The 15225-nt window shown below is 48.0% G+C and overlaps 1 protein-coding gene across 1 annotated transcript; it reads left to right on the plus strand.

Annotated features, from left to right (window-relative positions):
• The first annotated feature begins 789 nt into the window (after nucleotides 1-789).
• atp7a (ATPase copper transporting alpha) lies at nucleotides 790-15129 on the plus strand. The gene is made up of 23 exons (XM_076032901.1): nucleotides 790-1094; nucleotides 1568-1698; nucleotides 2861-3323; nucleotides 3869-4645; nucleotides 5266-5478; nucleotides 5735-5898; nucleotides 6092-6253; nucleotides 6407-6483; nucleotides 6570-6792; nucleotides 6913-7146; nucleotides 7246-7337; nucleotides 8036-8163; nucleotides 8426-8580; nucleotides 8672-8806; nucleotides 8917-9111; nucleotides 9262-9444; nucleotides 9559-9772; nucleotides 10260-10406; nucleotides 10514-10651; nucleotides 11215-11423; nucleotides 11545-11662; nucleotides 11751-11853; nucleotides 12552-15129. The coding sequence occupies exons 2-23, from the start codon at nucleotides 1579-1581 to the stop codon at nucleotides 12823-12825; spliced, it is 4524 nt and encodes a 1507-aa protein (XP_075889016.1). The 5' UTR covers nucleotides 790-1094; nucleotides 1568-1578; the 3' UTR covers nucleotides 12826-15129.
• The last annotated feature ends 96 nt before the right edge of the window (nucleotides 15130-15225 follow it).

The raw sequence follows: 15225 nt of genomic DNA on the forward strand, positions 1-15225 counted from the left end.
TATATATATATATATATATATCATGGGGTATTTAGAAAACACATGGCTTAATATCCATTGAAAAATGAACAAAAGCAAAGTTACATAAGACTATGTGCGTTTGAAGCCCCACAGTATTTAGCTCTTTATTTAAATGACTCTTAAAACACTGAAAACATGCATGAAATACAGCTATTGTATGACTTACTCACTTACGCACTTACTAACTATTAATATTATTTCTACAAGTTTGGCGGGCCGGATTAAAAGGTTTAACGGACAGCATGTGGCCCCAGTTTGCCCATGCCTGGGTTAGCTAGCTAGCTAGCTAGCTAGATAGATGTACTATCCAATTAGTCATAAACAGAGCTATTTTTGGACTCTGATTGAAATAGTCAGATTAAACGTAAAATATGCGCAGCTAGAAAATACAAGAAAGTTTTTTTTTGTTTTGTTCTTTAATTGATTCATTTTATTGATCAATTAGACATTTCTCCACAACTTCCAACATACTAAAGTTTTTAAATTTGAATTTTAAATTGCTTATATTTTCTATTTTCTTTTGTTATTTAACGGTCCACATATACTTTCTATATTACTAGTTTACAGTGTTCATAATGTGTGTTGCTATCCACTTTGCTGCTGCATGCTGCTGCAATGCTGGAAATTACCCCACTGTGGGTTTTACAAAGGATTATCTTATTTTATCTTATCTTATCTTTTTGGGGGGAAAGATTATTTCTCAACAGCACGTCCTCAGCGCGCAGCGTCCCTCCACCCCGGTGATGACGTAGGCGCGACGTTGCAAATCGTTCAGTAGCTGACATCACGCCAGGAGAAGCGCACAGTCGCTCACACACACAACATCCCAACCTGAGCGGCGCTCAAAGAGTCGCCCCGTGGGGGAAACTCGGGGGTTGGAAACTGTTACTTTTAGTGCATTTGGTCAGGTTTTTTTCAGTCAGCAAGATGCCACGATATGTTTGTGGCGAAGCCCTGACGTGAAGGTGGAGAATAAGATGCCAGCTAGCTAGCTAATTAGCTTGCTAGCCCCCAATGACAGCCACCGTCACTAGCCTGTAGCTACACAACTACTCCAGTTCCCTTTGGACAAGGTAAGATCAAAGCTTTTCCTTTCAATGTTAGAGTTTGTTCGGTCTTACTGCGTCAGTAGAAACCGAAGTTTGCTGTTTGTTTGTTTTTTCCCCTGAAAAGTTTGAGTAAGTTGATGACGTTGTTCTGCAACAGTTTTAACTGTGCCGTCTAGCTCTTTACTCTATGTAACAGGCTTGCGAAACTGACTTGTTATTTGGAGAACACTGTCTGGAAACGCAGTTTATTGTCGCCTAGACAGATTGATGCTTAACAAAAATATTTACGCAGTCTGCTTAATCAAATATGTCTAACGCCAGGCTGTTTAGAAGTAAATGTTTTGTGATAAACCGAGTTTTCTTTTCGGTATGTAACAAGGTCCTAATTTCCTCGCACTTTCCCGTAATAGCCATTCTGTTTTAAAAGGAAAGCCGTGCAGTGTGCCAATAGCAAATGCGTCCTGTCATTCCTGTTTTGTTTCGTTTGGTTTTTCTAGACGGAGCAGTCATGGCACAGAAAGGCAGCCTGTGTTCAGTCTCCCTCGGAGTGGAGGGAATGACCTGTGGCTCCTGTGTCCAGTCCATAGAGCAGCGTATCGGCTCTCTGCCCGGAGTTGTAGACATAAAGGTACGCAATGACTGCAAGGATATACGTGTGTGTTTTTCATTTATTGTGAAAATATTTTTGTTTTTCCACAAGGGTTTAAACAATTCAATAATATTTATTGCATTTAGCTTAAAAAAAAAAAAAAAAAAAACGGATTAGAACTCAGTTCACAGATGCTGTCATGGTTCAGACTGAGCTGGCCATTCTCAATCTGTAACCTCTGTTGCAAAAGAAGAAGGCTTGATGGCAACTGTTAAGTTGTCTCTGTTGTTCGCTGTTGTGTGTAGCCCTCGGGCTAAAGTTAAATGGGAAATTAATGCAATAGTATGTTCCAGACAGAGGTCTGCCCTTTGTAGAGCCGTGACAGCAGGTCGATTGCCCCCCGGGAAACATGGGAAATGTCATTTGAGTCTCACAAAATTAAGGCCCTGCATCATTTCAAGTGAATCAGTCCTGACAGGATAAAGAAATTTATTGACGTTTTGTTTAGGAGGGAGGTGGGGGGGCTTCAACGTTGTCTCATTCTCTCTTGTCCGCAGGCTGTAGAGAAAAGCACTAAGTTAATCCCAGGCCGACTCGTTTACTACCAAACCCCCACCATCGCTTTGAACTTATAGCTCAGTCAAGTGATCCCTTGGCTTGGTCACATGTTTCCTTGTTGCTAAAGAGGAAGCGCTAAGGGTCAATATGCTGATAGAGCATACTGTGAACTTTGCCATAAAAAAAATAAAGTTCTGATTAGGTGTCATTGTTGAGCTAAAATAAACTCAACTCTGTCAAGCATGAGTTATGCATCCTGCCTGCTCTCGGACACAGAAAGAACAAGATATTTTTTGAAAAATATGACAGTCATAAATTGCAAATAGAACATAATACATCATCAGTTACAACACGGGTGTCTCGTACTCACCCGTGACTCCCTCGTCATCCTGCGTATGCAGGAAAATGGGTTTTTAATTGCTCTCCGCTGAAGTGTTGTCTGAGGTTTAAAGATGAATATCCAGTTTTATTGGATTTTCGCCACGTCTTATGGGTATCTAGTAGACAGTCAGAAGGAAAAGGGTTGTCCACAGCATGTTTATTTTCATTTGCGGAAAACTGATCTCAAGTTTGTTTAGATTTGTTCAACATTTCATGAACCTGCCGTAGTTACTTTATCGTATCTGCTCTTTTAATCGTCTAGGTGTCTTTGGAGCAAAAGAAGGCCCATGTCATGTTTGACCCCAGCCACCAGAGTCCAGAGTCTCTGTCAGCAGCAATCGAGGACATGGGCTTTGACTCAAGTCTGTCTGAGCTGAGCCCGGCCACGCCCGTCCCCGCAGAAACCCAGGCGATCCCCACCGCCGCCCTGAAACCTGCAGCTGAGACGCCGCTGGGCGTCAGGGAGGAGTCGGCGCTGACCGACCTGACCGTCGCCTTCGCCCCCTCCCGGACTTCCTCGCACCAGCTGGCCGAGACGATGGCGGACTGCGCGGTGCCGCCGCCCAGGAGCCCCACGCCCAAAGACCTCAGCGCGTCGCCGTCTCGCAAAGCCAAGGACGGCGTGTCGCTGCTGAAGCTGAGCGTGGAGGGGATGACCTGCCACTCCTGCGTCACCACTATCGAAGGGAAGATCGGAAAGCTGAACGGGGTCGAGAAGATCAAAGGTGACGCTCTCCAACGCTTCACCGACTCGGTAGTCACGCATTAACCTGGTGTCTGAGGCGCAGTCGTACATTTATTGTCGTGCTGCACTCAGTGCGAGCGTGAAAAGTGTCATGTCACCGTGTGTGGCAGCCTCTGTGTGCTCCCCACCGCCAACATGTCTGTCAGATTAGTCCCTTCCTGGCATTGTTACGAGCAATGACATTTAGACTGATAGGATTATGTTGCTGAGGACGCAGCTGCCGCAAGCTGAACGTTCTAAATATAGTGTTTGTAAAATATTTCAAATTTCTAAGGCACGCAGTCTGTAGTGTGCGACCACGGCCAACAATAATAGTGATTGTCAGGCCCTCGCCAAACTTGATTTTCGCTAGGAGGCTGTTGGCCGACTGCTGCAGCCTTTTGTGTGCTTGTTGGCTTTTCTTTGGCAAGTTGATCACACGGAGCTTTCATCTTTTTTCTTTTTTTTGCTGCGCAGTCACGTCCTGTTCCTGTGGAGTTTGTCCGTGTTTGTTTTTAAAGTGCTCTCGTGTTTATGTCTCCACAGTCGTGTTGGACACACGGGAAGCCACCGTTGTGTATCTGCCTTACCTCATCACCTTGGAGACCATCATAGAACAGATTTCCGTGGCCGGCTTCAAGGCGTCTGTGAAGTCCAAACCTCGGCCCGTGATGCTGTCGCCCAGCGAAATCGAACGCTTTATCGGTTCTCAGAAACCAGCCGTTTCGTCGCCGTCCGACTCGTCGGAGGAGTCGGAAATCTTCATCGACACAAAGCCCGTCGCCCTCCGGGTGAAAGGTATGCACTGCCGCTCGTGCGTGGTCAACATCCAGGACAACATCTCCAAGCTGCACGGCGTCTCCTCGGTGGAGGTCTCCCTGGAGGAGGAGACGGCCTCCATCTGCTACGACCCAAACAAAGTGACAGTGACTCAGTTGCAGGAGGCGATCGAGGCGCTGCCTCCTGGAAACTTCAAAGCTCAACCCTGCGACTCCACCGGCCCTCGCAGATCCGCGTCCACATCACCCAAGCCTGCCTTATTGCTGCCGCGGCCCGTAGGAGCTCATCAGGCCAAGGCGACCGCCTCGCAGCCTTGCTTCACTCAGCCGCTGGCGTCCGCCGTCAGCATCCACATCGAAGGCATGACGTGCAACTCCTGCGTCCAGTCCATTGAGGGCATGATCTCCCAGAGGAAGGGAGTCAACTCAGCCAGGGTCTCTCTGGCCGAACACCAAGGCGTCTTTGAGTACGATCCTCTCCTGACAACACCAGAGGAGCTGAGGGAGGCCATCGACGACATGGGCTTTGATGCCTACCTACCAGGTGACAAGATTCTTGCAGCGGTTAATTATTCTGTCAAACTAGGCAGATAGTCAACATGTGAGAACATCCAATGAAACTGAAGCTTGGAAGTTGAAGGTTTTTTTTGTTGTTTGTTTTACTCCTTTTCATCCATACTTAACCGTGTGGTTGAATCCGCTCTCACTTTTTTTATAAACTACAGCAAACATACCAACAAAATATAATCGTCATCACTCTTCACAGTATTTCCATGCAATTCAGATGTCATACATGTATATTCAAATGTAAAAGCTACTTTGCAACCTATGATTAACAATTCTTAAAGGTAACCAAAACTTCACTAAACATGACAATATGCGGCCCGTCATCACCCCAACATCACTGGACAACAAACAAGCGTGTCAGCATCTACTTGCACGCATGTCGTTTCCAAATATTGCCATCAACAAGTGCATGAACCGCACACACAATCTCCAGTCCATCACAACCAAAATGAAGTGCCACTCTCGACCATTCAAACAAAACAAAGTATAGTTCCAGCACATTAATGTTTGACTATTTTGCTTCTTTTCATTTTCTGCATTTGGGTTTGTCCTCGCTGACCGTATTCAAGTCTAAAAAGGGGCCGTTTGTTTCCTCAGAGACCAATTCTTTGCTGCCTGAACCAAATGTCAGCCTTTCAAACTCCTCGAGTCTGGCGCTGTTGAAGGACAACCAATCAGACAGCGGCGTCCACAGAGAGACCCTGCAGGGACACACGTCAGACCGGCACTCCAAGTGCTACATCCAGATCGGCGGGATGACCTGCGCTTCCTGCGTGGCCAACATCGAGCGGAACCTCAACAATGAAACTGGTGTGTGTGTGTGTGTGTGTGTGTGTGTGTTGTGTGTGTTGTGTGTGTGTGTGTGTGTGTGTGTTGTGTGTGTGTTGTGTGTGTGTGTTGTGTGTGTGTGTGTGTGTGTGTGTGTGTGTGTGTGTGTGTGTGTGTCAGGGGAGAAAGGGGAGAAAGGGGAGAAAGGGGCAAAGCGCAGACGTTCAGCTTTTATCTTTTAACAATGTATCATTTTTCTTAAAAAGGAGCTGATGTGAAAGTTGCTGCTGTTCCTCAGGTATCTACTCGGTCCTGGTGGCGCTCATGGCCAGTAAAGCCGAGGTGCGTTACAACCCTGACCTCGTCGACCCCTTGAAGATCGCCGAGTGCATCAGGGAGCTCGGCTTCACCGCTTCCGTCATGGAAAACTACGAAGGCTCGGACGGCAACTTGGAGCTGGTGGTGAGTCTTTACCATGCTGGTGGTTTCATCAAGAGGACGAGGCATTTTCAGCGCGTCTGCCCGCTTGAAAATCTGTGAAATTGACCTGCTATTTAAAAACGATTGTGCAACAACATGTGACCTGTTTTGCGGCAATTTTGTATGAAACCTGTCTTTCCATCGCTCCACTCTGCTCCTCTTCATCTCCTTTCAGGTCAGGGGGATGACGTGCGCCTCTTGTGTTCACAAAATTGAATCCAGCCTGATGAAAGAAAAGGGGATTATATATGCCTCTGTCGCCCTGGCAACCAACAAAGCGCACGTTAAGTACGACTCGGAAATTATAGGGCCGCGAGACATCTTCAAGCTAATTGAGGTATTATTACCGCTCCTACGTGCTGGTCGCCAATCTGCTCAGTTATTTTTGTGCCGTTCTTCCGTTCCGAATGTTCCCTAAAGCCCTTAAAAAGACCTCCTCGTGAATCACGGCCATTTCGAATCTCATTCACGGTCTGACTGGTCTTTGTAGAACCTGGGATTCGAAGCATCGCTGGTGAAGAGAGACCGCACGGCCAGTCACCTCGACCACAGCAAAGAAATACGGCAGTAAGTGGCAGCAACCGCAAGCCGAACGTGTCGCGTGTCAAAGCGGAATCGTTCCCAGCCCGCGTCCGTCTCCAACCCTCTCCCAGGTGGAGGAAGTCCTTCCTGGTCAGCTTCGTCTTCTGCGTGCCCGTGATGGGCATGATGATGTACATGATCATCATGGACCACCAAATGAATGCTTCACACCAACACAATGTCACCATGGAGGACCGCAACCACTACCACTCCACCATGTTCCTGGAGAGACAGCTAATGCCCGGCCTCTCCATCATGAACCTCCTCTCCTTCCTCTTCTGCGTGCCTGTGCAGGTAATTCATGGAGGGTTTCCGACAAATCTTCACAGACACGTTCGACCACATGCTTAAAATTCTAAACATTTTTCCCGATTGGCTAATACAGGCTTGTTTTCTCCCCCCCACTCTCTCCAGTTCATTGGCGGTCGCTACTTTTACATTCAGGCCTACAAAGCTGTCAAACACCGATCTGCTAACATGGACGTCCTGATAGTTCTGGCCACTTCCATTGCCTTCACCTACTCACTGATTGTGCTGTTAGTCGCCATAGTGGAGAAGGCCATAGTCAACCCCATAACGTTCTTCGACACACCGCCGATGCTCTTTGTCTTCATTTCTCTGGGACGGTGGCTGGAGCAGATTGCAAAGGTTTGGACTCTTTCTCTGTTGGTATCAACGACATTAAACCTTGTGTGGGCATGTGAAATAATGTTTTGTGTGTGTGCTGTATTGTTTTTTTTTAAACAGAGCAAAACATCCGAGGCCTTGTCCAAGTTGATGTCTCTTCAAGCCACCGAGGCCACAGTGGTGACTCTCGGCAGCGACCAGTCGATTCTCGGGTGACAAAGAACCTTTCATATCATGGCGCATTTAGGCTGCGTTCAGACTGCAGGCGAATCTGATTCAAGTCAGATTCCTTCTCAAATCAGATTTTTAGGGCTGACTGTCCACACTGCTTTTAGCAAGTGTCCAAATGGGATCTGGCTCTGCTCAGACTGGGCCACATTGTTGAATGATCTGTCAGATTGCTGTAGCAACGTCTTCGAAATGGAGGCATCCAGCTCCGCACCTGGAATGGCGCTCTCTGGTCTGGCGCTCTCTGGTCTGGCGCTCTCTGGTCTGGCGCGTTGGGTCTTGTGTCGTGGAGAGCGACGTCACAGACATTGAAAAACCCATCAGTGTGTTTGGAGCTGTTCAGACTGAGCCGCATCTGTCCAAATGCCATTTGAAACGGAATTCATGTGATTCGTGGCTGTTCAGACAACAAAGAAGCCATCCGGTTTCAATCTGGATTGGCTAAAAATCAGATTTTGGCTGGCAGTCTGAACGCAGCCTTAGATTAAATCAAATTTAGTGTGTGTTTGTTGACAGTAACCTAAATCTCTGCTAAAAAAACCCAAAAAAACAAAGGCTTAGTAGCATTTACTTATTCTAAAATATCTAAATCTGTAGTTGTTGTGTTCGTTGTGTTGCAATGACATGGTGTGGAAGTGTGTTTGCAACGCTAACAACATTTACATGTTACCGGTCCGCCCAGCGAGGAGCAGGTGGACGTTGAACTGGTGCAGAGGGGCGACGTGGTGAAAGTTGTTCCTGGAGGGAAGTTTCCAGTGGACGGCCGGGTCATCGAAGGTCACTCCATGGCTGATGAGTCGCTCATCACAGGTCGGTCAAGAGGTGTTTCGAGTGTCTGATGTGCATGTCAAGACTCTTGAAATATGCTGTGGTAGATGTCTCAAGTGGTTTCTTTTTCCAAACACCAACTCAATTTTTCTTACTAATGATGACTTCTGCCATAGTAACGCACTCCTTCCTTGAGTCCTTCTCTGAGATCCTCACCCTAATTGGCTGTCTAACCCGCAGTGTCAGTGGCTGACCTACTTCTTCTGTTTTCTGCCGCTGACCCGCTGTTGCTTTGTGAGTGCAGGTGAGGCCATGCCGGTGACCAAGAAGCCGGGGAGCACCGTGATTGCAGGCTCCATTAACCAGAACGGCTCACTGCTGGTCAGCGCCACGCACGTCGGCATGGACACCACGCTGTCCCAGATCGTCAAGCTTGTGGAGGAGGCCCAGACTTCAAAGGTGAAGGATTTGGCGCCGTGTCCACCTGTTGAGATGACTCCGGCTCGGTGGTTTTTATCGTTTTTCTGATGTTTCTGTTTTGTTTTTTCAGGCTCCCATCCAGCAGTACGCAGATAAGATCAGTGGCTACTTTGTGCCTTTCATTGTCGCCGTGTCCGTCCTGACACTAATTGCCTGGATCATCATTGGGTTTTTGGACTTCTCACTCGTGCAAAAGTATTTTCCCGTGGGTATTTTCTTCTTTGGTCTTAATATTTCACTCATAGTTTCAAAAAAAAATGAACAACAGAGCGCAAAAGAACCCCAAACAAATAATGCCAAATTTGCCTTTTGCAGGGTTACGACAAGAGCATCTCCGAGGCTGAGGCAGTCATTCGCTTTGCCTTCCAGGCCTCCATCACAGTGTTATGCATCGCCTGCCCCTGCTCCCTCGGCTTGGCAACCCCGACAGCTGTCATGGTGGGCACTGGGGTGGGAGCCCAGAATGGCATTCTGATAAAGGGAGGAGAGCCACTCGAAATGGCCCACAAGGTGCGTTTCCTTTGTATGATATCAGACGCCAATTGAAACACGGTGCAATTGTTTTAATGTGAGGGGTTTAGTGTTTGTTTGCCATGCTTTTGACTGAAAGTCACAAACCTTTTTTTTTTTTTTCTTTTTCTTCATTTTATGGGGGTGCAGGTTCAGTCGGTCGTGTTCGACAAGACGGGGACCATCACGTACGGCGCCCCCAAAGTGATCCAGGTCAAAATGGTCGTGGAGGGAAACAAGATGCCCCGCTCCCGGCTGCTGGCCATCGTCGGAACTGCCGAGAACAACAGCGAGCATCCGCTTGGTGCAGCCATCACCAAATACTGCAGACAGGTCCGTGTTGTCTTTTTTAATTATTATTATTTCCCAAAGGTAAATATCACCCGTCTGTCTTTTGATTTCCACGTGGTGAACATGCGTTTGAAAATCCCCCTCCCCCTCGCGCAGGAGCTCGGCACGGAGTCTCTGGGAGCGTGCACCGACTTCCAGGCGGTGCCCGGCTGCGGCATCCGCTGTCAGGTCAGCAACACGGAAACGCTGCTGAAGCAGGCGGACAGTGACAGCGAGGATAACAATCAGCGCAACAGCGTCCTCGTCCAGATCAGCGACACTCGGACGTCCGCCAGCTCGCATCCGCTCATCATGGACCCGCAACCGCTGAGTAGGTTGCACCACCCACGCTTTCTCAACAGCTGCGTTTTCCATTGCAGTTTTTCGCAAAATAAAAGCGATATTTCTAAAATCTCGACAAAGCACAATTGCACTTTGCAGGTGTTTCCGTTGAATGGTGTGAAGCCGAGATTTTACGAGAATTACGTTTGTGTTTGTTTACGTTGCGTCAAGAACGGTTGTTATATTTTTCAGTTTCCTCCACCGTCGAAAACACAACGCACCATTTTCACTTGAAGTGAACTGGTCATGTGACCCCATACGCCTCAACCTTTTAGCCTTATTTGAGAGGTTTTTTGAAGTTTAGCCGTTTCCATAAGCAATTTTTATTTTATTTTTGCGATAATTACGTTTTGCGCAATTCTAGGGGTAATGGAAACGCAGCTAATGGCGTTTTGGTGCTGTGATCTATTGAACAGAAATCTAGCAAGTTCTGTGTAAGTTGATGCATTTGTGTGTTTGTTTGTATGTGTGTGAAGGCCATGTGCCCACAGCAACCTACGCAGTCCTGGTTGGGAACAGAGAGTGGATGAAGAGGAACTGTGTGCAAATCAGAGGCGATATCGAGGAGGCCATGACGGACCACGAGCGCAGAGGACGCACCGCCGTCCTGGTGTCTGTAGACAGTGAGTCCTTTTCATCCTTCGGTTTACTTAAGTGCTCTTTTTTGGGGGGAGGGTCAGGCAAAGGTGGAGCGGGGGCTGGATTGAATGCGTTGTAAATGTGTGCCCAGATCTCCTGTGTGCGATGATAGCCATCGCCGACACGGTGAAACCCGAGGCGGAGCTGGCGGTGCATACGCTGAACAGCATGGGCCTGGAGGTGGTGCTGATGACCGGAGACAACAGCAAGACCGCTCGGGCCATCGCTGCTCAGGCAAGGACGGACACTTTGATGTGACTGATGTGAAATATAAGTGACTTTTAGCAAAAAATAATAATAATAATAATAAATAATAATAATAATAATTAAAACAGTAGATTTTCAGTAAAATGTTTTTTTAATTTGTTATGTGACTAATATATGTTATAAGTGCCTTTTAGTTAGTTTTTTTTTTTTTTTCAAATAAATTCTTAGTCAGATCTTTTCTTAATAGATAGTGTAAAAAAATGTGTCGTTTGAGTTGATTCAATTTGATATCACTAAGATGAATTCTTAGTGTCTTTTAGCACGTCTGGTTGTTTTTTTTTAACACTGTAGATTTTCTATAACGTATTTAAGTAAAATAGAACAGTGTTGTTTGATTTGATTAATTTCATATTTCAACTCAGATGAATTCCAAGCGTTTTCAAAGATTTCTTTTGTAGATTTTCTCTGAAAATGTCATGTAAAAATAGAGCAGAGTGTTGTGCCGTCACCTCTGTGGCCACACGCCGACCGCTGAGCAGAGCACAGCTTGTGTGCTCCCAAGCAGCTGATTAGTGGTCGCTCCACCGCAGGTGGGAATCAGGAAGGTGTTCGCCGAGGTGCTGCCCTCCCACAAGGTGGCCAAGGTGGAGCAGCTGCAGCAGGCCGGGAAGAGGGTGGCCATGGTCGGCGACGGCGTCAACGACTCCCCCGCCCTGGCCATGGCCGACGTGGGCATCGCCATAGGAACCGGGACGGACGTGGCAATAGAGGCGGCGGACGTGGTGTTAATCAGGGTAGGAACAGAAGCGCCTTATGTCAGAATCATTTGAAAAAAGATCCTGACCACTGTTGTTTTTCCTGTTGAGCGCTATTCATCCGCTGTCCCTCGTTGCTCCTTCTCTGCCACGCCTGCAGAACGACCTCTTGGATGTGGTCGCCAGCATCGACCTCTCCAAGAAGACGGTGAAAAGGATCAGGATCAACTTTGTCTTCGCTCTCATCTACAACCTGGTCGGCATTCCGGTTGCTGCTGGTGGGTGGCCGCCCAAAACATTCGACGACGGATAAGTGGCGGCTGTGAGCTGAGCTGCAGTGTCAATTTGAGTCTGTCTGTCCTGCAGGTATGTTCCTCCCTATCGGCCTGGTGCTGCAGCCGTGGATGGGCTCCGCTGCCATGGCGATGTCATCCGTCTCTGTTGTTTTGTCCTCCCTCCTGCTCAAATGGTGACGAGACATTGTGCAGAAAACATTGTCTGTTGTTGAAAGACTTTCAGTTTTAAACGCGCGCCTGTCCTCTCCTCTCCTCTCCTCTCCTCTCCTGTCCTGTCCTCTCCTGTCCTCTCCTCTCCTCTCCTCTCCTCTCCTCTCCTCTCCTCTCCTGTCCTGTCCTCTCCTGTCCTCTCCTCTCCTCTCCTGTCCACTCCTCTCCTCTCCTCTCCTCTCCTGTCCTGTCCTCTCCTGTCCTCTCCTCTCCTGTCCACTCCTCTCCTCTCCTCTCCACTCCTGTCCCCTCCTGTCCCCTCCTGTCCTCTCCTCTCCACTCCTCTCCACTCCTCTCCTCTCCACTCCTCTCCACTCCTCTCCTCTCCTCTCCACTCCTCTCCTCTCCTCTCCTCTCCTCTCCTCTCCTCTCCTCTCCTGTCCTCTCCTCTCCACTCCTGTCCCCTCCTGTCCTCTCCTCTCCCCTCCTGTCCTCTCCTCTCCACTCCTGTCCCCTCCTGTCCTCTCCTCTCCACTCCTGTCCTGTCCTCTCCTCTCCTCTCCTGTCCTCTCCTCCCCTCTCCTGTCCCCTCCTGTCCTCTCCACTCCTCTCCTCTCCTCTCCTCTCCTCTCCTGTCCCCTCCTGTCCTCTCCCCCCTCTCCACTCCTGTCCCCTCCTGTCCTCTCCACTCCTGTCCTCTCCTCTCCTCTCCTTCCCACAGTTACACGAAGCCCAGTGCCGAGACGCTGGAGGGTCGGCTGGGTCACGGCCGGCGGCAGGGCAGCCTGTCGGACGTCAGCGTCCACATCGGCATGGGCGACGTGCGGCGGCCCTCGCCCAAGCTCAGCCTGCTGGACCGCATCGTCAACTACAGCCGCGCCTCCATCAACTCGCTGCGCTCGGACAAGCACTCGCTCAACAGCCTGGTGCTCGCCGAGCCCGACAAGCACTCGCTCCTGGTGGGGGAGTCGCTGTGCGAGGAGGAGATGAGCTGAGCGTGCACGTGAGCCGGGCAGCGGGTTTGGTTTTTTTTTTCCCCCCTGCACCGCCTGGGATGGCGGCTACATTTTAGAGCCGGCTGGGCGAACGCCGAGGCTCAGCGCGGGTGAATCCTCGGCAGTCGTGGCCCGTCCGTCTGCTGTCAGTGCCTTCGGGGCAGCGCTGCTGAATTTCAACAACCCTCACACATCCTCTTTGTTTTCTCCCTTGGGCCGACCCCGGCTCGTCTGGTAAACTTGAGAGCGCACCGGAGCCCCCCCACCGTCTCGTCGGCCGCAGAGTGGCCACCCGCAGAGACGCTCCGCGCCCGAAGCAGGTGGCGGCGTGCGCGTCTCAAACATCTGTCCAAAGACATTTCCAGCGGAGCCGGCGACGCTTCTGTTTTAGTAAATGTTCCCGACGTGGAAAAATGATCACACTGTCGTGTAGAGTATTTATGATATCCTTATTTATCTTTTTTTATGTGGAAAATTTAAGTTGTCGAATCCAAAAGGTGTTTTGTTTTTTCCCTCTCCTGAATCTCTAATTGCTGACTAAGGATCAAAAACTCCCGGGGGGAAGGGAGGGGAGGGGGGGGGGGATCATTCTGCTGATCAGATTTTTCTGCACAATACTGAAGGAGGGAGACGGAACTGCCGGTATTACGTAAGTGCCAATGCAAGTGCCACCTCTACAGAGGCCGACACATTCCAAAGATCGCGGCGTGGCGCACGTTATCTTCTTCTCAACGCACCACGCGGCCGACACGCCGGCAGCCTGTCGACGGCAAAAAGGTGTCCGTCTGTCTGTGAATGTGAACACCCATCGCTGTTGGACGTAAATATGCTGTTACATGGATGTAGAGACTTTTGTGAGGGTGCCGTTGTTGTCCTCTGATTGTCAAAGAGACGTTGATGCTGTTGTTGTCTCCGTGTCTCTCAAGAGGTGCGACTCTGTTAGTTAATCTGCACATTCAGCGCTGATCTTTATCGTTCAAAGCCCGGGTGAGAAGGAAATGCCTGACGGAACAAATCTATAGAGGTGTTTAGAATCGCAGTTCTGCTTTGACAGGACACTACGATGTTACTAGCAAAATTAAATGTATGCCAATTACTTTTCTTTGAAAATGAAGTTACTGTTTAACGCTTGATGCTTTATTATTTTTTTTTCCATGTAAAATTATTTAAAGTATATTTTTATGCAACTTCCTGCTTTGCGAAATCGAAACAGAAATCTCTGCAGCGCAGCCAAGCCTTGAGATTTTACATCCGCACTGCCTTGCTGGTCTTGTTGTCGTCACAGCTGACCTGTTTTTGTGCTTTGTGCTTCCAGTGTGTGCGAGTTCATGTGTGCAATGTCACAGTTCTTCAGGACGATATGTGCCTTGGAAATAAAAAATGACTTTGTTATTATGTCACGGAGCTATGCGCGTTGAAACCAGCAGATGGTGCCGAGGAGCCGTCGGCTTGTCTGACGCCACGCAGGAACACACACACAGGTGAAGAGTTTAAGACTTTATTTTCATCCAGTTAGTCTAAACATTACATCAACCCAGTATACTGGGGGGGGGGGGACTAAACAAAACCCAACAACCTGATGCCACTTATATATGGTGCTTTTACAAAAAAAAGATTTCTTGTAGTTCATTTACCCTTAAATGACTTCATTCGACTTGAATCTGTATTGCTTTGGCTGAAGTGACTATTTGATTTGGTCGACTCAGAGTTAAAAAATATAACGGTGCGAAATAAAATTTAGTTCATATCTTAGTTTTACTTACAATCAGAAGTTAAGGGAATATAATTATAACAACAACAAAAAAAAAATATTAGAAAAGTAAGAATTTGTCATCTTACTGACCATGCACTAAGAAACACTGTTTCCAGGAAGTGAAGAGGTTTAGGCAGTGCCTGATAGTATGCATTCCTTAGAATATGTAGCCGCATTGTGCTTCTTCTCCCAACCAAGACTGCAAACAGCTGGAATAAAATGCTACATTCAGTTTGAACACTAGAACATACCCCGCTTCAAAGCCCGCGAAGACAGAGCCTCGACTCTAATAGATCTCTCTGCAAACACCGACGCTCTAAAATAACGTTAATTAGTCACAGCAATGTCAGTAAACAGCATATTTAACACCGAACACCTCACAGGAATCACACAACAGGGTGGGCAAATAGATGCGGTTAAATCATATTCATGTGTTCACACTCGGTGATGAGTTGACGTGAGTGGAAAACAAATAATCGTTGAACCAAACGAACCGTTTAATTAATTATGCCTCGCTTTGTTTGATACTGATTTTTTATTTTTTTATTTTTTTATTTTATTTTATTTTATTTTATTTTTTTAAATAGAAGAGATTCGACTTTACTTGAATGATCATTTACAGAGGGAAAATACAGTCCCGGTAATGT

Source organism: Nelusetta ayraudi, unplaced genomic scaffold (genome assembly GCF_046127955.1).
Source record: "Nelusetta ayraudi isolate G7.1 ecotype Tasmania unplaced genomic scaffold, CSIRO-AGI_Nayr_v1 ptg000039l, whole genome shotgun sequence".
Lineage (NCBI taxonomy): Eukaryota > Metazoa > Chordata > Actinopteri > Tetraodontiformes > Monacanthidae > Nelusetta > Nelusetta ayraudi.

Bases quoted from the DNA above. Each gene is read 5' to 3' on its own strand.
- atp7a (XM_076032901.1), top strand. From the start codon at position 1,579: ATGGCACAGAAAGGCAGCCTGTGTTCAGTCTCCCTCGGAGTGGAGGGA. The intron at 8,807-8,916 runs GTGGGTATTTTC...TGCCTTTTGCAG, and splicing joins TCGTGCAAAAGTATTTTCCC to GGTTACGACAAGAGCATCTC. The intron at 9,112-9,261 runs GTGCGTTTCCTT...ATGGGGGTGCAG, and splicing joins CACTCGAAATGGCCCACAAG to GTTCAGTCGGTCGTGTTCGA.